The sequence below is a fragment of the Monodelphis domestica genome, chromosome 3 (genome assembly GCF_027887165.1).
Source record: "Monodelphis domestica isolate mMonDom1 chromosome 3, mMonDom1.pri, whole genome shotgun sequence".
In the NCBI taxonomy this organism is placed as follows: Eukaryota; Metazoa; Chordata; class Mammalia; order Didelphimorphia; family Didelphidae; genus Monodelphis; species Monodelphis domestica.
This window is the reverse complement of record NC_077229.1, coordinates 390,044,774-390,070,601: the sequence shown is the minus strand read 5'-3', so window position 1 is coordinate 390,070,601 and position 25,828 is coordinate 390,044,774. Positions and strand designations below refer to the sequence as shown.

The following is a 25,828-nucleotide window of genomic DNA, read 5'->3' as shown; positions in this document are numbered from 1 at the left end:
TCTCTTTTTAAAAAGTGAACTGATGTTAAATGTTTAAATGAAACTAGAATGGGAACTTAAGTTAATAGCATAAAAAGTACTCCTACAGGGACACCCCTAAAAATACAATGTAAACACCCTCACCTTGAGGTTAGAGAGTATTTGCCATATTTATATTATCTCTCCTCAACCTGTTTTCTAGATCAATCATTTTTATTTTTATTTTTAAACATTTTTTCCATGTTTCCATGATTCATATTCTCTCTCCCCTCTTTCCTCCCCACTCCCAGAGTCGACAAGCAATTCCACTGGATTGTGCAAATTTTTGTCACTTTTTTTATCTATTTCCATATTATTCATTTTTGCTATAGAGCAATTTTTAAAGCCTAGGCCCCAAAACACATACCTATATATATATATATATACACATATATATATATATATATGTATATATATATATATATGTGATAAGTGATATCATGTTTTTCTTTTGCCTTTCTACTCCCTTAGTTCTTTAGTTCTTTCTCTCAATGTGGATAGCATTCTTTCCCATAATGTATCAACTGTTTTTGATAGGCATTAACTTATATTTTCTTTTTTTTTCTTATCTTGTAATTTTGATTTTGTACTAGAATTTCATATAGTCTAAGGTCAAGGATTTGGGAGTACCTGGCTGGGGGCTTGAGAATTATCTCATTCTAGTATTCCTGGTCTGTGTACACAGCAATACAAGTTCCAGGTGTCCTTGGAATGTTTCTAGCCTATAAATAGAAAATTTCTGAGCATTTCACTCACTCTGAATTTTCTGGTTAGAACTCTCTGAATTTCTTGATCATTATTTGGCCTGATATGATCTTTGCAGGAACCTTTGTGTGGGACTGGACTTCCTGCTCCCTTTTATTCCTCAACTTTAAATCATTGATTTCAAGAATCTGACAAATAAATATAGATTAAAGCTGTAAGAGTTGAAAATTGGAATACAACATGAAGTTGGGAAACATTAAAATAATAAAACTATAAAGGATCTGTAAAATATCTGTACTTGTTGATTAATCAATTGTCATATTTGCACATAATTAGTCAAAAGGCTTAACTAACTAGATACTCATACTAAGTCCTTATACTTCTTGACTAAAAACAGAGTTAGAAGCTCTAGTGAAATAGGATGCCCACAAATGCTGTCGGATTTTTTACAACATGCCACCACATCAATTCAACTGCCTGGACCAGGAATAGAAGCAGAAAGAGATCTCTGAGTAGGCATTTATAGAATCATATACCAGAGCTGGAATGGACCTTCTCAGAGGTCATCTTTCTCTTATCTTTGCATGAAGCATGTATCTTCTCTACAACATCTTCTATAAGTGTTCATTCATACAGCTCCTAATTAAACACCTCATTCCTCTTTTTTCAGACAGTTCTCAATTAACACACCAAATTATCTTTTATATTTATTGCTTTGTAGTATAATTCAAAATCTAGCATTTTAAAGCTCCTCCTTTCACATTTTAAAAATTATTTTCCATATGACTCTTGACCTTGTTTTCTTCCAAAAATTTTTACAGCTATATAATCTATTGGGAGTTTCATTGATATGGTACTGAATAAGTAATTTTTAAATTTTAACATTATAATTTTATGAATTTGGCTTGACCAAATTAATTAATATTAATAAACAATAAATATTTTTCCTATTTGTCTTTATTTTTATATATAATATTTTATAGTTGTATTTATATACTTCCTGGGGGTATCTTGTTAAGCATATTTCCAAATAGTACATGCATGCACTTGCTATTTTAAAAGGAATTTCTTTTTCTGTCTCTTCCTGCTAGGTTTTGTTGATAATACACAGAAATGTTGATTATTTTATGTATTGATATTATATACTGTAATTTTGTTGAAGTTGTTGTTTCAATTAATATTTTAGTTGATTCTCTGGGGATTGTCTAAATAAACCATATTTTCATGTGATAATTTTATTTCCTCTTTGCTATGTTAATTCCTTCAATTTCTTTTTCTCCTTTTAGTGTGATAGCTAACATTTCTAGCACTACATCAAGTAAGGCTGATAACTGACAGTCTTATTTTATCTCTCATCTTCTTGTAAAGTCTTCAGCTGAGAAAACTGAGGCTGAGTCAGATTAAGTGATTTGCACAGGTCTCTGAGGCAGCAGTTGAGAGACAATAAGAAAAAGGAGAAAGAGGAAAGACAAAAAATAATCACTCAACAAACCAAAAAAGTTGTCAAAATAATGTAAATTCGTTCTCCCCAAAGAAGTCAAGTCACCTGTTAATGTAACCAACACTAGGTACCTTATTAGATCAGTACCTGCAGGAATGAGTTACAGCCAGAAGACAGAGGGGTAGAGAGGAAGCAGAGAACAACTAAACCCTATCACTCAGGGTAGTAGTAAGGAAATCATTGTGAGCTCTAATGTCCAGCATCAACCTGAACATTAATGTTGCCAGAGGCTCTTTGATATGGGAATTCTCTGAGACAGAATCGTTATCTGATTTCTCTGGTTTTACTTATTGCACTGCTCTTCCTACTTTATAGAACTTTTCTAAAGGCTAGGAATCATTCCAAGGCCACTTGAGAAATCCTGGCACAGCATGATCTTGATCTCTTTGGGTCCTAATCTGTTTCCAGGAAATTATGACTTTATTTGTCCTTGCATTTGTCAGTCAGTTTATCCTTGAGGGATGATGTAGTTACTGATCTAGATAAATAGCAGTGGGAGGTCTTAGAGAATTAAAAGAGATTTTTTTTTAACCAGTAGAAAGTACTGTCATTAAGTTTATTCTTTATATGGATAGAAGTCTCAAGAAGACGCAGGCGTTAGTGTAATGAAAAGCAAACTGGCCTGGGAATTCAGAGAACTGGGCTCCAGTCCTATTTCTGCCACGAACTCAGTATGATTGGACAATTTACATCAGCTATTTATTTGATTTGCTCATAATGAAGGTGACACGATGTGGGACTAATCTCAGTATGGTCCTCAGTACAATAAATTCATTTGAATTCAGCAAGTTTTGGGGAGGTGGCACATTACAATAGATTTGGAATCAAAGGACACAGGTTCAAATGCCTCTCTTGCTATGATCTGTGGGACCCTTGTCATGTCACTTGCCTTCCTTGCACTTTAGTATGCATATATATGTACATACGTATACATATATATATTTAAAATAAATTTAAGGATCTCTGTAATTGATCACTTGGGTCTTTTTCTAGCTCTAAATCTTATTGTATCTCCAGAATTCAGTTTCCTTTTCTATAAAATGAGAGAATTGTACTAGAGAGCTGCTAAGGTCTTCCCAATTCTAATATTCTGTGACATCATGAGAAACTTATAAAAATGTTTTGTTGAAATCCAGATACACAATGCCTAAGGCATTCTCCCTTTATCTGCCACATCTGTAACCCTAACAAAAAGGAAAATGTGATTTTCTTGGCATGATTTTGTTTTTGGTGAACCCATGGCATCCTAATAATCACCAAATGCTGACTATCCATTTAATACCTTATTAGGATTTTGGTGGAGAACAATGTGACCCTTATAGTTTCTATCCTATAGTTTATATAGTCTATGTTTTAGAATCCACCTTTCTCCCTTAGGACATCAACTATCCACACTGAGTAATCTGGCATCCCTTATTCAATTTATAATGTCTAATTGACATGATATATTTGTCCCAATAGGTAAATTAAAAGTCTCACTGCCTCTTCTTTTCCTGGCAGTTTCCAGAGAATATTATTAGCCAAATTTCCAATAGTAATAAGTAGCCTAAGCACTTTTCTTAATGTGGGGATAAAGACTGACTTAGTTGTACTTTAAAAAGGTAATAAATTGGACCAAGGAAACTATTCTTTTATCCAAATATTCTCTTGGATGTAGTCTCCAAATTATATGGCAAATGTCTACTGACCAAGTGAGAAGACTGGGAAAAATCCAATAATGTCTATTTTAAGAAAGCTGCCTGTGATATGTGATGGACAAGAGATTCAAAATGAGACATAACATATTCAGACACAGTGTGAATTTGTTTTACTTGACTTTATTTATTGTTACAAGCAAAGGTTTTTATTTTTTCAGAGAGAATTGATGGGGGGAAAGAGTGAGTGGCATTGAAAATAGTACCAGAAAAAAAAGAAAGAAAAAGAAAAGAAAACATTAAGAGCAGAAGGAAGTTTAGAATGGGAAACTGACAAATAGGGCACATATCTGCCCTATTTATCAGTATGCTCTATTTGTCAGTTTCCCCTTTTAAATTCCCCTTTGCTCTTGATATTTTACTGGTACTATCATGTTGAATTTGACATATTATATTTTAAAGCAACATAATAGATGGGGAAACTAGGTGATACAATAGAATGCCAGGCCTGTTTCTTGAAAATTAATCTCCCTGAGTTCAATTTTGGCCTCAGATATTTACTAGCTGTGTAACTCTAGGGAAGTCATTTAACCCTGTTTGCCTCAATTCTGCTATCTATAAAATGAGCTACAGAAGGAAATGGCAAATCACTCCAGTATCTTTGCCAAGAAAACTCCAAATGGGGTCATGAAGAGTTGGTCATGGCTAAAAACGACATTACAAAACACATAATAGATATTCAGAGTTTCATATAGAATCCTTGTTTCTATTCTTTGTATATGGAAAATGTTCATGTTAGCTGAGTAAATAATACAAATTTTCTATTTATTAATTTCTTAAAATAAAGTAAAGTGAGATATAGAATACAAGAGTTAATAGAGAGTTAGACTCAGTTAGGAAGTCATAGGCTCAAGTCCTATCTTTGACACATTCTAACTATGTGCTAAATCATTAACCTCTAAATGTCCCATTCAACTCTCTAAGGCTGCTTGGGGGGAAAAAGCTGTTGAACTGCATTGGTGATGGAATCAATCAATAAATATTCATTAAGTGCCTACTTTTACCAAGTTCTGTGTAGGGATAAAAATATACTAACTAGAAATGTGTCCCCACACTGGGAGTCTCCTTCACCAATGAAATCACAGATTCATTTTTTTAAAAGGAGAAGACAACCATCAATGTACCACTATAAAACTATTATTCAACCCATAAAAGTATATGAAATGCTACTAAATATCTCGATATTCCTATTTTCATTTATCTATATCCTTTGAATCAGTCAACAGAAGTTGATTATGGTTAAAGTGAGCTAGTACTTATGTTAATAATAAGCCTCATTTATTTTTTGGCAACTCTGCAATGATGCCACAACAGCTGTTCCAAATCTTTTCCATGTCCTAAAACTATCTCCCCTTAGTCCCTTCATTTTCACTTAATGACTTTATTCTCTATTTTAATGAGATCAGGGCCATCTGATGTGAATTCATTCAACTTCTTTCTTCTTTTACTCAAATTTCTCTAAATCTTTACTTAAACTATCCTCCCTTGTCTCAAAGAAAAGGCATCCCTCCTCTTTTCAAGGCTAACTCTCCCTCCTGTGCTTTTGGTATAAACCTACTTCATCTCTTTCCCCAGCACCCTTTCCAAGAAATTGCTCTATTACTTATCCTGTCCTTTAAGAAATAGATCTTAAAATTTCTTCCTTCCTTTCTATCTTAGCATGCTGACTGGTGCTTAAAGACAATAAATAACACCTTCATCCTTCCCTACTATCTCCTTTTCCCTTTGCATTGCCAAACTTTGATAAGGAATACTCTATATTCTGTCTCTGCCTTGCCACATAGTCACTCTTTTCCCCCCTAGCTATCTGTATTCTATCCCTACTAGTCAAGTCCTCTTAAAAATTACCAATGAAGTTACCAAGTCAAATAACCTTGTCTTATTTCTCATCCTCCTCAACATCTATGTAGCATTTGGTGGTGGCATTATTATTACATACAACCAAATTTCTAGATAATTTATATTGTAATGTCTGAAGAAAGTGTAGATTCCAATGATCTGCAATCCCCTCCTTGAAATCCTCTCTGTTTCTGTGATACTGTGCTGACCTGGTTTTCCTCTCATCTCTCATTTGCTTACACTGGCTCCTTTAGTGGAAATTCTTCCTTCACTTTAACAGAAAATTTAGATATTTGGGATTTTGTCTTCATCCCTCTTCTCTTCTTCCTCTATAATCTCTCTCACTGGTCACATCTATTCACTACATTTTTCAGGACTTCTCAAAGAATGTGCTAGATTCAGCTTGATTTGACTCCCAAGGGCCACTGAAATTTTCACTGTGAGCATTTACATCTAGGAAATTGGCAACTGTTGCGAAACAGGGCTTGATTTACTGTTTGGCTGATTGCCTAGACTTTAAAAAGTGATGGAGGGGCAGATAGATGGCACTAGTAGATGGAGTATGAGGCCTGGGGTGGGGAAGATCTTGGTTCAAATCTCACCTCAGTTACTTCCTAGTTGTGTCACCCTGGGCAAATCACTTATCCTCCATTGCCTAGCCCTTGTATTTCTGTCTTAGAGTTGTTACTAAGACAGAAAGTAAAGATATTTTTAAATTGATGAAAAAATATGAATAATGTGAATAAACTTAAAAGTGGGTAGGGGCACATTTTCTCCCAGAAGTCAGTTGATAAATGCTTCCTGGAATACCACTGCCTATATTCCATTCCCTTTTAGATTCCCTTGGAGGGGCATGAAGTAAATGACTCTCAGTGTTTCAGAGAAGCTTATACCTGCAAAGAAGCTTTATGGGCAGAGAGAGTTAAAAGATAAACAAATGGGGGCCTTTCTGGAGATGTTCTTTAAAATCAGGGCTATTTGCTCACACCAGGAGTGGATTTAATTAACTAGCACTCTTTTTTTCTTGTTAAGTCTATGTAATCCTAAAGAGATGCTATCAGTATGATCTGCACACTTAGATAATTCTCCCAACCTCAGCAAATGACCTTGTTTTGGGATATGAGCCACTGGCCCCATTGAGCTTTGGACTCTTACTTTTGCCAGTTCCCTTTGCATTCTCCACTTTCCTCTGACCCTTACAGGCTTTGAAACATTCTTTGGTCTACTGTTTACATAATTGCAATAAAATAACCTCTGACCTGTAGCTCTGGGGGCCCCCTTTGGTAAAGGGCTGGGATTCACACACTTTGGGCCAACAACCAGGAAGCCTGACCCCAAAGAGAGAAGCCAGTTTTCTCATTCTTTCACACTGAACTATGGGTTCTGGGTCAGGCCAGGGAAATCTCTAAATCAAAGCTTAGGCGGCAGGTACAGATGAATCCTGTCTAGAATCTCCTGCAAATGTGAGTAACTGGGTTCCTTTAAGAAGAGTACATACATACAGAGTATATACACTGAATAACTCAGGTTAGTTGTTCCACCACAGAAAGTACTGAAGACACAAAAATTCCCAGATTACCAAATGGGGACTGAAGTTACCAGCTCTGGTATAGAAAACTACAGAATAAGGAAACTCCCTGTACCAAAGTAGGCTTTCACCTCCTCTTCTCTCATCCTCTTAGAAGGCTGTCTAGAGCAGAGATGTCAAACTCTGTCAAAGCTGCAAGTGACCTGCATACTTAATTAAATGTGTCGTAAACTTAATCAAATGTAATTGTAAAATGCTTGACAAAACAAATAAAAATACTTTATGGCCTAGATAATGCTAATTTGTGGTTTTCTAAGCTATTTTGTAGCCCAGGGGGTTCTGTTTCTATTTGAATTCGACTGCACTGATCTAGCACACTGAGAAGTTAAGTGACTTGCACTGGGTTAAACTGTATGTGCTGAACATGAGAACTGAACCCAAATCTTTCAGTTCTTTAGGTTAGCTGTTTAGCCTTAGCAAATAAAGAAACTTAAATCAATAGTCCATCAAACTCATTATATTCTCCTTGGATATAAAAATGTTCGTAACTGCTAAGCAGATATTTGGGATATAAAACCTTCATTTTGGACCTAATTGTCTAAACGACTCACAAAATCTGGATTTGCTGCCCAAACAGAGCATTCTTTGTACTATTTTTTACTTGATTGTTCATTTTTCAAACCTCTCTGTTGCAGAATATTCCTGGTGGTTCTTTCTTTATTTGAGAAGTGACCCTGTGGCCAAAGCCATGTCCCACTCAGCATCTAGCACCTGGATCAGAAACTCTCCACATCCTAAGCTCGCAGGATGATCACCAGGGCCAGAAGAATGCCTTTCTCAGTATCTCTGGTTGTTGACATGTGCACAAAGAAGGGAGCAAAAAGACACAAGTGGCAACCAGGAATTTGAGGTCCAGTTTCAGACTTGCCTAGGCAGGTACATGTCCCTACTGCTGTGTGCTCATAGTTGCCAATGGCACCAAGAGGGCAGGGGTAGAGGGTGTTTGGAGTGGAGGGAGGTTGGACAAACCTTTTCCACCTCCTTTGCTGAAAGGCCAAGGGAAAGAAAGCATTGGTAGAGTTTAAGAATGAAGGACTCAAAAGGGAGCAAGCTGTTGATCTTTATTTCCTCTTTTAGGCTCCTGCTGACTAGGAGGTCTGTGCTATTCAAAGTAATCGCCATCACTGGTGATCAGTCAGGAGTCCACTAATAACCTCAGGGTAATTAAACACAAGGACACAAACTGGAGGAAGGATTCTATATTTGATAATAGCTGCTAGAAAAACTGGAAATCAGTCAGGCAGAAATTAAGTTTGGGCCAGCATCTAATCCAAATGTCATTATAAACTCTGAAAAGGATACTCAATCTAAATATAAATAGTAACATCATAAAAAAATGGAAGTGTCATAGAAGGAGGTATCTTACAGACACAGATACAGAAAAGGGGGTAGAGGTGATCATAAAAGATCTAATAGACAGTCTCATATATATATATATATATATATATATTTTAAACATGTACAAATAAAATCAAACAAAATTGTGTTAACTGGGAAAAAACACAGAACTATAAAATAGTCAGAAAAAAAACACTTTAATTAAAGAAAGGAGTTTAGTGCTAGAATTTAGGCCTCCTCAAAGAGCTGTGTGCTTTTAACCCACGCAGAGTCCCCAGACTCTGGTAGCTCTGCCCACTAAACTCCTGGGATTGCCACTGTGCTAGATGAGGACTCCAAAGAGGGACAGAACTTGGGAGGCTTTTATGCCCTCTGGAGAACTTGGTATGGCTAGCCTTCATAGACAAACCTCAAGCAGGCTGCAAAGTGGTCTGCAGTCAGCTTCAGGGATATCAGGGAGCCTTCAACCACAATTACAAAGGGAAGAGTCCCACCAAGAACTGGACTTCCTGAGAGAGGACTTGAATACAATGGGAGAAACTTCTAAAACAAATAAAGGCACTCAACATTTTGACTGTCCACAGATCCCCCCACACTAGGGTCCCTAAACAGTTTAAAGTCTATAGTTCAACCCCAAAGAGGTGTGCCTGGTTCTGGGGGTTCTCAAAGGGAAGGGTTCAAATTGAGGTGTCCAGATTTCATGTTGACATTAGCATAAAAAGGATTTTTTCATTTAGGTAAGACAAATTCACATCTTCTATCTAATATCACTATTAAAGATCTAGATGAATAGAGATAGATAGATAGATACAGATGTGAGAGATGTAGAGACAGTGCTTAGGAACTTATATGAGGGAAAGGAGTAAGCACATTCTCTTTATACGTTCAGAGCCGCTGGAACACTACCTAGCAAATAGTAGGTGCTTAATAAATGCTTATAGAATGACTGACTGAAAAACTTAAGAACCATCCCCAAGGGGGCATCTAGGTGGCTCAGTGCATTGAGAGTCAGGTCCAGAGACAAGAGGTCCTGAGTTTAAATCTGGCCTCAGATGCTTCCTAGTTGTGTGACCCTGGACAAGTCACTTTACCCCTAGTCTTTACCACTCTTGCCTTGGAACCAATTCAAAGTATTGATTCTAAGATGTAAGGTAAGTGTTAAAAAAAAAAGAAGCTCTGCTAATTAATTTCAAGAGAAGAAATAAACTCTGAAAAACCATCTGAAAGAATGCTACAAGTCACAAAGAAAAAAATTGAATAATGCTGAGATTTTACCTTATTTCTTTATAATTAATTGGTAAAGATTTCAAAAAACAAAAAATGGTAAAAGTTAGAAGTGAAATGTAAAAAAATCTCCATAAAAGGCATCCAGGCATTGTTGTCCAGGGCTGTGAGTTGGTCCAATTGTTCAGGAAAACAACTGGGAACTAACTATATTAAGAGTCTCTAAACTTCATATAGCCTTTGACCCAGTGGTGGCATTTTTAGGCATATATCTCAAGGAGGGCTAAAACAGAGGAAAGGGTCTTGTGAATAATTTTTTTTTAATTTTTTAAAAGGTTTCTACTAGTTTTATGGTAGTAAAAGATAAACTGGAAATAAAGTTGGTGCTCATCAGTTGGGAAAATGGATGAGAAAACTCTGATATATGAATACATAGGGAAGGAAGAACTTGATTACTGCCCCCAGATCAATTTATATACTCATAATAAAGTCATGTATTGATTCAGTGTTAGCTCCTATGCATGGTTACACAAAATGAAAACATTTCTCTCTGATTAAATCAGAAAGAGCAACAGGATTGCCTTGGATTGTAAATTCATGGGGATTTTAACATAGATAAACCCTGAAATCAGTCAGAAGTTCAGGATCTCCAGTTGGGAGCAAACAGAGAAACAGAAGTGGGAGAAGAACCCAGCTCTTTGCTTCTTGTAATAAAGGAGGATCTTTTTTCTTCTCCCCTCTCTCATAAGGTCATGGCCTCTAATTGATTCAGGAAAGTATGAGGCACACAACTGAAGAAACAGAGGCATGCCCTCCAATACAATACAAAGAAGCAGTTATTCAAGGCTGCAAACATCTCCAAGAAATGGAAGTTTTATGAAAGAAAAGAGAGCTATCTATGAATTCAAGGAGGAGCCAGAATTGGTGATCAAGAGCTAGGCTATAGAGATGGCCCTCTAGTTCTATACTTATGGATTATTTTGGCAATACGTATCCTATATGTGTGTGCCTAAATACCATCATATTCTATGCCTGTGCCCATAAATATTGCCTACTTGTAGAAGAATGTACTCTGGATTTATGGGAGGGAGTATACTATTATACTATATAGTAGATACTGTTTTTACTATTCCATTTTAATACAATGAATGCCATTGTTAAAAATTAGTTGTCTCCACTTAACTTCCAGTTGCCAAGAAGGTGGAGTAAGAAACTCTGGCTAGGAACCTGCCAACCACCCTCCGAATGACCTCAGAAGAACAAAAATGCCTCAAAATGAATTCTGGAGCAGCAGAATCAACAGAATAAGGAACAAAGCAGTGTTCTCGCCAAGAACAACATGGAGAGACAGCAAGGAAGACTCACAGATCACTGAACAAAGATGAACTTTGCAACCGAACAAACAAGGAAATATGTGTTACATGATAATAATATATGTACAACCTCTATCATGTTACCTTCATTCTTTGGGAGAGGAAAGAGGGAAAGAGAGGACATGGATTGCAAAATGTCAGAAAAATTATATCCATGCATAATCTGGAAAAAAGTAAATCAATTGTCTTTACTAGTTGTTAAGGAGAAACATACCAGTGGGGGCTCATGAGCTAGGGTTAGAAGGCTAGTTCCACAAAATCCACCTTTGAAACCTAAGAGGAGTCATCTCCCCAGACACCCAACCTCTAAATACATGAGTAACACTTAGAATAAGTAGGTGAGGTACAGAGGTATACATACATATGTATTTAAATGTTAATGCATCATAATGGATGAAAATGATAAACAGGGAAAAAATTTGGAAGACTTGAAATGCTGCAGAATAAAGTAAGCAGTGTAAAATGAGGATAATAATAGCATCTACCGCCTAGAGTTGTGAGAATCAAAGGAGGCATTTGTGAAGGACTTTGTATAGTACCTGACATATTTTAGTCTTTTTCAGTCAAGTTTGACTCTTTGTGACCCCATTTGAGGTGTTCTAGGCAAAGATATTGGAATGATTTGCCATTTCCTTCTCCAGCTCATTTTATAGAAGAGGAAACTAAGGCAAAGAGGGTTAAGAGACTTGCCCAGGGTCACATTAATTGTCTGAGGCTAGACTTGAATGCAGAAGATAAGTTTTCCTGCACAAAGCAGACACTTTATTACATTCTTCTTCTCTTCCCTTTCCCTCCTATCAAAAACAACAAGTAAGTTTGCCTTAGAATCCCAAAGGTATCTCTATGCTTGTTCATATCTTTCAAACATACACATATTGAGTTCTTTGCTCACATATTGATTTCATATTGAAAAGATAACAGTTAGTGTACCATTTAAGAGTTGAGTAGTCTCACATCTGAGCTGGTATTCTCTCATAGGGTCCTCATTTGAAAGTCCTGTGTGGCTAGCTATCTTAGTCCCCAGTTTGCCTGCCTCTGAATCACAGCTAGCTGTCATCAGCAGGGTCACAAGGCCAGGGGAAACTCAGGTTATTGTATCAGTAAGTAGCACACAGAAGCTGAGTTCTCGGAGTTCTGGAGGCAGTGTTAAAATCCAGCTGGTCCTTTCATACATTGCATTGTTTCAATGTCTTGAAAGAGTTTATGCAATGCCTATACAATATATTTATTAAGACAGTTCTGTTCATTCAGAATGCCACGGTTGGAATCAGGAAAGATTTAAAATCCAGCCTTGAATACTTACTAGTTAGGTGAAACTGGGCAAGTCATTTAACCCTACTGGAGCTTAGTTTCCTACCTCCTGTCTTAGTTTCCTTATCTATAAAATGGGGATAATAATAGTACCTAACTCCTAGGGATGTTGTGAGGATCAAAGGAGATCATTATAAAATACTTAGCATGGTCCTAGCCCCACAGTAAACACTATAGAAATATAACTCCTATAATATAAATATTAGCTACTATTATTGTCCAATTAGACAAAGCAAATATCTGAGTTTTACAAGCACAGCATCAGTAAGATGTTTGTCATAGGCACTCACTGAGTATCTCACAAACCTCTTTAGAGGATGAGCTCTCAAAGCAGTTGCTCTCTGGTGACCACCAAAGGAATACCTCAGAATGGGGCACAGTAACTCCTGCTTTCTGATCAGTCATCTTTCCAAGTTTCTTAATATCTTAATATCAAGCTGGTTTCAAATTCAATCTTCACCAATATCCTCAAGGATGATCAGAGGGAAAAACCAGGACCAACCAGCCTCTGAGTCTCTCTCCCAGAAGTGGTGTCATTTTTACCAACTGCCTCTCCTAAGGCTCTGGAAAATTCTCTTCCTCTGACTTACTCAGAATTCCGTGGCAATCTTAAAGCAACATTTATTTCACTTCATAATTCCTACACCTGGCTGCAATCTATTTTTAACTAGGCTAATTTGTAAGAGAGAAGTTGCAAAAGAAGAAAAAAAACAGATCCATCAAGGCAAAGGAACAGCCCAAGCAGGGGGAGGGCAAGGAAGACTCAAGATTCCAGGAAGGAACAGAGGAACTGAGAGGATTCAAAATTGTCACTTCACTTTTGATCTGCTCACTCCTGGAGTGGAGGGTCTGAGAGGAGGACCTCTGAAACAAAAGATCCCTCTGGACATTGACTACCTTCCAGTGAACCCTTAAATCTCTGGTTCCAACTGAAGACAAAGTAGATTGAGACTTGATAGAAAGCCATCTACTGAGAAGATATCTCTTTCCTCAAATTGTCATGAACTTCAACTCATAGCCAGATTAGTTTAGGAGGAAGGACAAACCCAACAACTGACCAAAGCAGGGTCAGGCAGACAACCTGAACCCCTCAGGATCTGGGGGAGGTCAGTTGCTAATCTATAGGGATTCCTATTTCCCACTTTCCTCAACAAAACACCCTCATCCTCCCTTCCCTGTGTGTCCTCAAGAATAAAATGTTACCCTTTAGATCAGGTCTGCCTGCTTTCTGATATCAAAGAAGAAGACTGAAGATTTGGGGGGAATCATACCATTCCCCAAAAGGGAGAATAGTTCAAGACCTGGGCTAAGGAGTAAACTAGGTCTCAAAGGGAAAGGTGGCATTTGGGATATCGGGAAGATCCAGAGGCAGGAAATTTACCTGCCTCTCAGCAAAAGCTAAGATCAAGAAGGGAGGCAGTGAGCCATTTCTCGAAGACTTTCTCCTCCAGTCCTTAACCTCCACTTCCCAAACCCGATCTCTGAGGAGACATATTCTGTCCCTCAGGAAGACAAATAGTGCTATCTTCTCCAAGGGGAAGAGAGGGGAGAATCAATCTCTTCCCTCTCTCCATTTCTCCAGTTCTCTCACCCTTTCTCTCCAGTCCCCCAGGGTGTGAGTGTGTGACCTCCTTCTGGTCATATATTACACTAAGCTAAATAGCAAATAACTCCTTACACCTGTGTTGAACAAATCTATCAGCACTATTTTCCCAACAGTATAACCTCATATTGTGTCTCAGGGTCACATTTTGGTAACTCTCTTAATATTTACAACATTTTCATTATTATCAGATCTGTTATGATAATAAATGATCAGTGATCATTGTTGTTACTATTGTCATTAATTTAGGGCACCACAGACTGTGCCCATAAAGGAAGGCAAACTTAATAAAATGTTTTATGTTTTCTGATTGCTCCACCAATCGGCCATTCTTTCTCTTTCCTCTCCTTGGCCTCCCTATTCCCTGAGAAACAATATTGAAATTAGGCCAATTAATAACTCTACAATGAGCTCTAGGTGTTCAAGGGAAAGGAAGAGTCAATAGATGCTACACACTTTCTTGTTGTCCTATTTTAAGGAATTGCTTCAGCCTCCCCATCTTCATCAACCAACACCCTGACCAGTTAGCAGCCATTAATATCAAGGAAGGACCCTCTATCATCAAAAGGATTATGACTTGCTATTGAGTCAGATTGTTTAGTATTTTTTTAGCATTAAAAGTCTGTATATTTTTAGATATAATACAATTGTACACTTATTAGACTGCAATATAGTATAAACATAACTTTTATATGCACTAGGAAACCAAAAAACTTGTGTGACTCATTTTATTGGGATATTCCCTTTATTGTGGTAGTCTGGAGCCAAACAGCAATATCTCTGAGGTATGCCTGTAGTAGCCTTTGAAATCTCTTGAAAATCCTCTGGGGAAACACCAAGCACCCACTGACAGCTGGCCTGACCACAGACATATTTAATGTCTATGGACTTTAAGAAAACTTAATCTACAACAGATGTGCTGGTTCCTTTTCTTTGTCTAGTTTAGACTTCATTTTGAATATATTGCCTTCTCTCAGAATTAGCAAGTGCCCTCTCAAGGAAGCCAGAATTCATAAGTATCACCCTTTCAGGGTTGTTCCTCAACTTTCATTCACAGGTTTCCAGTCTGAGTGTACAGGTTCCTCCTGGTAACCTGTGGGTGGCTATTCATATTATTGTATATCAGGATTTCCCATGTATGTGTTGCCTGGTGTTATGTGTTGATCTGCCAGCACGCATAATTAGTTTTTTTATTAAACCCTTTCCTTCTGTCTTATAATTAATACTATCTATTCCAAGGCAGAAGTGAGGTAAGAGCTAGGCAATTGGGGTTAAGTAACTTGCCCAGGGTCACAAAGCTGGAAAGTGTGAGGTCAAAATTTGAACTCAGAACCTCCCATTTTGAGGCTTGACTCTGAATCCTCTGAGCCACCTGGCTGCTCCACAATTAGTTCTTAGAAAAGACATTCAACTCAAATTGTATTCTAAGAACAGGAATCAAAATACTATGCCCCTCCATAAAACTGGGGCACTCTCTCCCATATATGTACATAGCACCTACAAGAAGAGTAGGCTTAAATGGTAATAAGGTACATGTATAAGAAACATATGTAGGGAAACAACTCATAACTCTTTCTATTATAAGGCCTAGAAGTCCTCTCTCTTTCTCCAGTTGTTATACTGGATTCCCAGGGAGGGCTGCTCTCTCCATAGTTTAACTCTTGATTATTGGGTGTCAAGGTCCTTAAGACTACTTTTTCCCTCTGGTGACTGTCTCTCTGCATTCATGACTGTGTTCATAATTCTGCTGGATGCTCTGTCTCCTGCTGATCTAATAGCTCCCTTTCAGAGCTACACATGGAAGGAGGAAGAAAGAAATTTTCCATTCCTAACACCATCTCTTATTTGTAATCCCTTCCTCTCTTGAATTCTCAAAATGGCTCTCCTGTTCTAATAAAAGTCAAATATAATGGGAGATAAGGAGAAAAGGAGATAAATATCCCCTTTTAGTTTCTCCTTGCTCCCCAAAAGGTGGTTCTCATTCTAAAACTGCATAGTTTTGGATGTCTCTAGTTCTCTTCTGGACTCATTCCACAAAATAATTAATATCGAATAAAGAGATCAGGGTGAAGAAACACCTCTATAGTAAGTTCAATACCTCTTTTAATATCTTGTAATTACATCTTAGCTCTCTGTGACTTAGACAACGGAGGTGAGAGGTATGTATTATATCCCCATTACCTTACACCCCTATCATTAGAGTAGTGCATATTACTACTGACAACAAAGAATATTTTTTTAATACCTGGTATATGCTATGCACTAGAGGTTCAAAAATGTATTTGAGGATAGTCCTTTCCCTGAAGCATTTAAAATCTAGTTGGAGAAACAAGATTATTGTATCTGTGTGTGTATATATATGTCTATATATATACAAATACATATATATGTACATACCTATCCATCCATCATTCCATCCATCCACTTAAGTTTATAATTCTCATCTTGGGTCTGGTAAGTGTGTTGTAGGGTTCTGTTTCATCTAGATGTCCCCATCTTGTATATGTGCATATATGTTTACATATACATATATACACAAGTTGTCAACTTCTGATCATAAGATTGTTTTTTATCCCCTCTAGCTATTTTGTAATCTACCCAGCTGATACACATAACTTCCATTTTTTTTTTAAACCCTTACCTTCTGTCTTAGAATCAAGTGGTTCTAAGGCAGAAGAGTGGTAAGGGCTAGGCAATGGGAGTTAAGTGACTTGCCCAGGGTCACACAGCTAAGTGCCTGAGACCAAATTTGAACCCAGGACTTCCTATCTCTGTGCCTGGCTCTCAATCCACTGAGCCACTCAGTTGCCCCCTTCACATAACTTCTAACCAGAACCATAATTCCCCCTTTTGCTCTGTGATCAAATCAATGTGAGTATAGTTCTGGTTGGAAAAAAAGTCTGTTCAGTCCTATAAATTAATTAATTCTCCCGCAACTTTGTTTAGTCCTCACCACTCCTATGTCTTGTCCTTCTATTAGAATGAAAGCTTCTTGAGGACAGGAATTGTTTATTTTGTATTTATAATTCCAGCATTTAATAATATTAACAACTAGCATTTAGAACAGAGGCAGGCCCATGGTAATAATTCTTACTCATTTTTGCAAGGCAGACATGGTGGAGAAGACATTTCACTGATCATTCTGAACCATGTTTTAATGTGCAACATAAAATTAGGGTGAGAAGCTCTATCAGCAATCATTTAATCTAATCTCTTATTTTACAAAGGAAGAAAACAGTAGCCTAACTGGAATTATTATTTTATTTATTAGCAGAGTAAACATAGTAAACATGTGAATAATCCCAGTAAAATCCTCCTCAAATGGTTTATTAATCTCATCTGGAAGTGATCTCTGGCCCTCAGGTTCACCAGAGCAGCAGCGCTGGTTAGACATCACCAATCTTTCATTAAAACAAAACAAAACAAAACAAAACAAAATAAAACAGGCTTTCAGAAGCCTAGAGGGCTCTGGACTGGAGCCAAATAACCCTAAATTTAAGGGGGTGGGGGGGAGAATGAATATGAATCATGGAATCATGGAAAAATATTCCAAGTTAATTAATCAATAAAAATAAAATTAATCCGGGGTTGTTGGTTTCCTAAATTGTAAAGTGGGAAGGCAATCGATTTCAGGAGGCTCTTTGAATGACTAGGGTAGAAACTTCCTTAATTCGCTGATGACTGAGGCCTATATGTTACCCTCAACCTGGTTTAGCCTGCCTGCTGAGATGACTTACTGGTATAGCTTCTTGGAGCTATAGGTAAGAGCTGAGGGTGGCATGTGGACACTAAAGGGGGAGCATCCTCACAGCAGAGGTACTAGTCTTTCATGAACACCCCCAAAGATCCCATTATAATACACCATTGCTATTTCCTTCCCTCTGGGATTGCCTCCCATTTGCTCTCTGTATTTTTTATGTTTATGGTTATTTGTTGTTGTATCCTTCCAAAGAATATGATTTTCTGGGAAAAAAAAAGTTCCAAGTGAATATAAGTTCTCATTATTAAAAGGCAGTGACGAAAACCTTTCTAAAAATGCGTGCTTCGAGATGCCAAGAAGCGAGAGGCCGGGCAAAGAAAGGACTGGGGCAGCTTAGAGTTGATCAAGAATCCCCTCTTCTGTAAATTGGAGAAAATAAGAACCCCTAAATCACAGTGTGGGTGGAAAGAGCGAGTCAAACGAGAAAGAAGGTGCTTTGCCAACCTTAAAGGGCATATATACATGGTTATAGTTATTTATTTTCATTAAAAGAATCAGTCAATAACCTTCTCATATTTGAATGGCGCGGTGACTCCCGCCCCGTTCTTTCCCTCCAGCCCCAGCCCACCCATAGCTCCGGATTGCGGGTTCAGGTCGCAGCAGCCCCGGGAGCTAGCCTAGGAGCCGCCAGCATCGGCTTCACCCGACGCGCTGCACCCTGGGAAGGGCGCTCGGCGGTCAGGCCCGACGCGGGAAAGCTGAGAGCTCCCCAGGAGTCTTCCAAAAGCTCTGGGCAGTCTCTTTCCCCGCCTTAGGGGCCTCCTACCTCCGGCGCAACACAAAGATTACGCTCAGGACAAGGCCCCGCCTTCTTCGTGAGAGGAGGAGGGCGCTCCCTCCCATCATCCGCCTATTTGGGAGCTTGATCTAGTGCCTGTTTAAGGTTAGGTATTCATAGGTAGATCTACCAAGAGAAAGAAGCGACTCTCGATCGCCTCGACAACACTTTTATTTCTTGGAGGCAGGCCTTCAGCGGTCTGCAGAACGCAGCTTTGGCTCATTTCTTTCAGGCGGCGCCATTGACACCCTCTCCCCGGCAGGGAAGAGACGGGGTCCTTCCTGGACCGCGTCGCTCTCTAGGGCGGTGCCCAGCGCAGCGTTTCCCCCACCGTACCCGGGGCGGCGACTACCACGGGCTCGGGGTGTCGCTCGCTCGCTCCGCGGGGACATCAGTGTCCGGATGGACTCGCCCGGCCCCGGCGGGAAGTGGCTCCGCAGGCTCCGGCCGGGCAGGCGGCGGCGGCGGCCGCGGCGGCAGCAACAGCAGCGGAGGAGGCGGGAGGACGAGACGGCGGCGGCCGGTCCCTGAGACAGGCAAGCCCGGCTTCCTGCGGCACCATGATGCCCGGGGAGACCCACTCCAAGGCTGCAGGGACGGCGGCGGACGCCTCGGGTTGTCAGGGCTGCTCAGCGCTCCAACAGGTACCGGCTTCGGGCACAGAGAGGGAGGGCCCGACCCGGCCTCCCTCCTCCTTCCCGCTCCACCTTCCGTCATCCTTGGGACCCGCCCCCCGCCGGGCCTGGGTGCCAGGGCTGGCAGAGCTACTACCCCTTCCGTTCCCTTTTCCCCCTTGTCACCCCTTTGGGCTCCGCACCTCCCTCTCCCTCTAGTACTTAGGAAAGGATCTTGTTTTAGAAGCCACGTGTTCCCTTGAGGATACGTCGTGGGGGTGGCGAGGTGTCAGGGGTGCTTGGATAAAGTTTGCCGGCTGACGGCTCCTGGGAATCTGATGGATTATTGCTCTACTTAGCACAGCACCTGCTGACTGACTGACATTTGGGCGAAGAGGTTGGGAGAGGATACCTTTCTTGAGCCTAGGCTGGGTTTCATTCTTGAGGTTAGGCTGTTTGTTCTTTTCCCTTGTGAATGGGTTTAGGTGACTTGAGCGCCGGGCTGTTTTTTAAGAGGCAAGAAGTACCCCACCCCTCCCCCTTACCCCCAAAGTATTTGTTTAAAAGTTCCGTTCTACCAGGGGCACTCTCCCGGGAGGTGTGGTCACGCTTTGAGTTTCTATTTTCAAACTGCAGAAAAGATACTTGTTTCTTCTACTCTGTTTTGTAAAACAGACTTGCTTCTGTGCTTTCGAGGAGGCAAAGCCAAAGAGAAAATCGCATAACTTGATAGTGTCACTCCACAGACATTTGTGAAGAGCCTGCCATTATTTAGAAGCTTATGTTTTTTCTTGGGGGGGGAAGGTGTATGGTAGAGTGTGAGGGGAGAAAGACAATCTAGTTTTAAATATATGCATATATATATTTATATCAGTAAGTAAATGATACTTCCACTGGAGACGACTTTTGAGCTGAACTTTGAAGAAAATGAGTAATTCCAAGAGACAGGGGTGAGAAGGTCAGCTTGTGTAAAGGCACAGAGGTGGGAGATGGAATGTTGTGTGTGAATAACAGCCTGGGAGTCAATTTTGTAGTCTAGAATGGAATCAATGTGTAATAAACCTGGTTAGAGACTGAGGAGATTCTAATTGCAGGTAGAGGAATTTACATTTAAGGGCAATAAGGAGCCTCTGGAGGTTATTGAGGATCCAAGATTGATTTGGTCAGTCTTATGCTCTAAGAATATCATTTTGGCCACCTGTAGATGAAGGATGAATGATCTGGGGAAGACTTAATATTCGTTGCATAAAAGTACGAACAAAGAAAAATACTTAGGATGAAAGTAAATTTTTTTTTACTTCAAGTTAAAGATGTTGTTAATCTGTGAACAGTTTTTAATGATTGTTTTGGTTGTCTTTTCTCTGCAAGAAATTGTAGATTTGAGGTAGAAGGAACTTAGAGGCAATCAAATTCAACTCCTTCATTTTACTTGGAGGGAATTGAGACTAAGAAAGGAGATAAGTGATGGGCAGCATTTCAACTCAGGCCCCCCCCCACCCCCTCCAAATCCAGGACTCTTTCCACTGTTCCATGTTGCTTCCTCAGGTTCTTCATTAAATGCCATCTAGTATAGTTGATCTTATGGTCTAGTCTAAATTTAAACCTTATTCAAATAGGTACTACCTGTCAGGCACACCTGCAAGCTAAGGTTGCACTGGGAAGATAAGGCCTCTATTTTGGCCATGTCCATTTCTATCACTCCTAAATTTTGATTTTAGGAAAACTGCATCTTATTGTTAAATATGTAATACATGCATAGTAATACCAAGATACTAATTTATATATCTTTTGGGAATACTTGATATCTCTAATGACAGACTATTTGTTTATAATAATTTCTTATCTTCAAGAATTAATAGCTTTTTAAAAATTAGGATCTGTGATTTCTTCTGGGTGGAAGAGAAATTCTCTTCTGGAATCTTTGCCAATATAAAACTTTTTTTAAAACTTATTCTTAGAGTTGTTTAGGACACTGAGAGGTTAAGTGTTCTGTTTACACAACTAGTACATGTCAGAGGCAGCACCTGAACCCAGATCTTTCATCCTAACTCTTCTTTCTCTTCTCTATTGTCTTGTCATTTTATTTGAATACAATAATAGTATTGGGCGTTTGTAGAGAACATAAAAATGTGCAAAGCACTTGATATGCTGTATTTTCTGCATTTTGAAAATAGAAGACTTGTTGGTTATGACATTTAAAATTTTAGATCTGGAAAAGTTTTCAGGTTTTTCACAGTTGAAAGGGACCTCAGTAGCCATCTAGTATAACTCATACTTGATTTTTTAAGAATCCCCTATACAACATACCTGAAAAAGTTATCTTTTAGTATTCACTTGAAGACCTGTGAAAGAATCCCATCACCTTGGATAGCTCCAATTGTTCCCCCCCCCCCAATTGTTATTTTAAAAAATATCCCTCTTTGCAATTTCTCCTCATTGTTCCTAGTTCTGCTCTCTGGGGCCAAGCAGAAGGAGTATGATTACTCTTTTGCACAACAGTCTTTCAGATACTTGAAGATAGCTCCCCACTTCCAAATGTTCTGTTCTTCAGGCTAAATAATCTTCATTTTCTTCACCCTAAATATATGGCATGAATTCAAGGTCCTTTTTGGACTTCTGGATGTTCTCTAGCCTATCAGTAATTAATTATAAATGGAGGGCCTGAAACTAAGTTATACAAGAGCAAAATATAGTAGGATGTATCGCCTTCTAGACCTGAAAACAGTTGCTTCTCAGGGTAATTTAAGCTAACGTTCTCTTTATTGCAGTGTGTGGTGAGTCACTGATGAACTTGGAGTGAAAGACTTGGGTTCCTATCTTGTGACAGTAGCTAGCTCTTTGACCATGTGGAAGATATTTCATCTGAGTCTGTCAGTGGCTGTGGGTGTCTAGGAGAATTGTGGTACCCTTAGCTGCAGGGAAGTTTGAAAGCGAGATGTAAGGGAAAATGAAATATTTCTAAGGGACATTTGATTTGAAATGGGAAGTCAGTAAGCATTTATTAAGCCCCTATCAAGTGCTAGGCACTGTGCCAACTTCTAGGAACACAGAAAAAAAGTCAAATGACAGTTTTTGCTCTCAAGAACCTCACAGTCTAATTGGAAAGACTATGCAAATAGGATGATAAATTGGAAATAATCAACAAGAGGAAGGCACTAAAGAGAATTGGGAATGGCTTCTTTTAGAAGGTAGCATTTCTAACTGAGACTTGAAAGAAGCCAGGGGGTAGAGATGAAGAGAGAGAGAAGAGCATCCTTGACATGGGAGAAAGTCAGAGATGGAGTGCCTTGTTCAAGGAATATCTAGGAGGCTAATGTCTCCTGGATGAAAGAGCCATGTCAGACTTAAGAATACTGGAAAGGTGAAGCGAAGGGATAGGTTATGAAGGGCTTTGAATACCTAAAAGAAGATTTTCAACTTGATCATTTAGGTGATAAAGTGCAAAAATTTAGTGAAGTTGGGGGAGAGACAATAACAAGGTTCTTATGCTTTAAAAAGATCACTCTTACTATTGAATGAAGGACAAACTGGAGTAAAAAGAGACTGGAAATGGGAAGACAAATCAGAAGACTTGCAATAGTTCAGGCATGAGGTGATATACCAGCGCATCGTGGCAAAGTCAGATGAGAGAATGGAGAGTAGGTGGGAGATGTTATGAAGATAAAATAGGCCTTGGCCACAGACTGGATATGGAGATTCAGAGGAGAAATTGACCAAAGAGGACACTGATTTAAAGAACTGATCATCAGAAGGATGTGAAAGCCTCATAATGTTAATAGGGAAATTAGAAAGACAATTGGGCTTCTAGGGAAAGAGAATAAGTTCAGTTTTGGACATACTGAGTTTCAAAATGTTTAAGCTCCTGTTCAAGATATCCAGTAGTTAGTTGTAGCTTTGAGCCTGAAGTTCAGTAGACAGTTTAGGGCTGAATAAGCAGATTTGAGAATCATCAGTATAGAGATGATGAATGTATCTATGGAGCTAATGAGATCACCAAGTGAAATGGTGTATAGTAAGTAAGAGAAGAGGGCTCAAAAACAGAGCTCTTTGGGACTCATTTTTAGCAAGTGTCACCTATTAGAGATGTGTGACTGTAGCTCAGCAGAGAGATCAGGATATATAGTTTGGGGAATCATTTGCATAGAGGTGAGATCATTAAGTAAAATAGAGTAAAAAAGAGAAGGCGGCTCAGCAGTCATAGAGAACATCCATGGTCATAGATGATAGAAGGCATAGTGATACAGGACACAATATGGATGAAAACCAACAAAGCAGACTGAGAAAGAGAAATCAGGCAATTAAGGAGAGCCAGAAGAGAGAACACAGTGTTATTAGGAATGCTGAAAAGTCCTAAATTTCATTAAATATCCATTTCCCCCCTGATGATTATACTTAGTTTTGCTTGGTCCTGATTGTATCCTATAGCCTATAAATATATTCTAAGCCTTCCAGTCCTTTCATGTAGAAGCTACAAAATCTTTTATTATCTAAGAAGGAAATTTAATTAAGCAGCCTCTCATTTTTATTAGTTTAAGAATTCCTTTAGTCTGATATCTTGCATGATTTGTAGTAAGACTGTCGTCCCAGTGTGTGCAACCAGATTGAAAATATAGTTCTGGGGTAGTACCTGAGTAATAGTCTTAATTGTGTATGTTACTATATTAATCCCAAAAGTGTGATTAAACATTATACTGTTCTTTACATTAAATTGATTCATGTAAGAGATTCAGGGTCTTTGTTATTGCACTCTGAAATATTCCAGTAGTGGACAAATTGAATGTAAGAAGGCCAGGTCAAAGTCACTTGTTCTATTTATGACTTGTAAGTTCCTGTTACTTATGTCAAGAAAGATCCCTGTAAGTCTTCCCCTTCACTCTGTAAGTTACTCTTTTTGCCTTTAAAAATCTCTCAGTGAAGAGAATGAGGGGTTTTAGACATTACTGGAAACATCTGCAGAACTCTGACTTGTTTGCCTTGCCCATCAAATAAAGTCAAATCTTTGCCAAGAAGGGTTTTCTGGTCTCATTTCTTTCATTTATCCTAACTACATGATATTGGCATTGTTTCTTTGTAGTTGCTTGCAATATTTTTTTTCTTGTGCTGGGATTTCTGAAATTTGGTCATAATATTCCTGTGATTTTTTCATATTGGGATCTCTTTCAGGAAAGAATTGATGGATTCTTTCCATTTCTATTTTACTCTCTGGTTCTAAAATACCAGGTTGTGAGGTATTGTGGAAAATGTGTACATCTAAATGAAAACCCCTAAATTGAGGTTTTTGGAACAACAGTTCTTTTTTTTTTTCGTTTTAAACATTATTTTATTTGGTCATTTTCAAACATTATTCATTAGAAACAAAGATCATTTTCTTTTTCTCCACCCCCTAACCCCAATGGAGATGGGTGCTTTTTCTGGGTATCACATGTGTCCTCAGTCTGAACTCTTTTCCACTTAGGTGGTATTTTCATTAAGGTGTTCATTTAGAGTCTTTCCTCAATCATATCCCCTCCACCCCTGTAGTCAAGCTGTTGCCTTTCCTCAGTGTTTTTACTCCCACCATTTGAACTCTGCTTGAGGGTAGTGTTTTTTTTCTCCTTGATCCCTGAAGATTGTTCAGGAACATTGCATTGCCACTAATGGAGAAGTCCATTACATTTGATTATACCACAGTGTATCAGTCTGTGTATAATGTTCTCCTGGCTCTGCTCCTTTCACTCTGCATCACTTCCTGGAGGTTGTTCCAGTCTCCATGGAATTCCTCCACTTTATTATTCCTTTTAGCACAATAGTATTCTATCACCAACATATACCATAATCTGTTCAGCCATTCCCCAATTGAAGGGCATCCCCTCGTTTTCCAATTTTTTGCCACCACAGAGAATGCAGCTATGAATATTCTTGTACATGTCTTTTTCCTTGTTATCTCTTTGGGGTACAAACACAGCAGTGCTATGGCTGGATCAAAGGGCAGACAGTCTTTTAGCGCCCTTTGGGCATAGTTCCAGATTGCCCCCCAGAATGGTTGGATCAATTCACAACTCCACCAGCAATGAATTAATGTCCCAACTTTGCCACATCCCTTCCAGCATTCATTACTTTCCTTTGCTGTCATGTTAGTCAATCTGCTAGGTGTGAGGTGATACCTCAGTTGTTTTGATTTGCATCTCTCTGATTATAAGAGATTTAGAACACCTTTTCATGTGCTTATTAATGGTTTTGATTTATTTGGCTGAAAACTTCCTATTCATGTCCCTTGCCCATTTATCAGTTGGGGAATGGCTTGATTTTTTTTGTACAATTGATTTAGCTCTTTTAAATTTGAGTAATTAGACCTTTGTCAGAGGTTTTTGTTATGAAGATTGTTTCCCAATTTGTTGCTTCCCTTCTCATTTTGGTTACATTGGTTTTGTTTGTACAAAAACTTTTTAATTTGATGTAATCAAAATTTTTTATTTTACATTTTGTGGCTCTTTCTATGTCTT

At 38.7% G+C, this 25,828-nt stretch overlaps 1 protein-coding gene and 1 pseudogene across 2 annotated transcripts in view; one reads left to right on the top strand and one right to left on the bottom strand.

The window, feature by feature from the left end:
* Nucleotides 1–18,797, bottom strand: part of LOC100017093 (kinesin-like protein KIF22) — a 67,862-nt pseudogene extending 49,065 nt beyond the window's left edge.
* The window catches only part of ICE1 (interactor of little elongation complex ELL subunit 1), an 87,060-nt gene continuing 79,847 nt past the window's right edge, over nucleotides 18,616–25,828 (top strand). The window contains exon 1 of one of the 2 annotated variants that reach the window (XM_056824316.1): nucleotides 18,616–19,376. In XM_056824316.1, the coding sequence (XP_056680294.1) occupies nucleotides 19,293–19,376 (84 nt within the window). In that variant the 5' untranslated portion in view covers nucleotides 18,616–19,292. The remainder of the gene's footprint in view (nucleotides 19,377–25,828) is intronic. The other variant, XM_056824317.1, reaches the window with a different exon arrangement.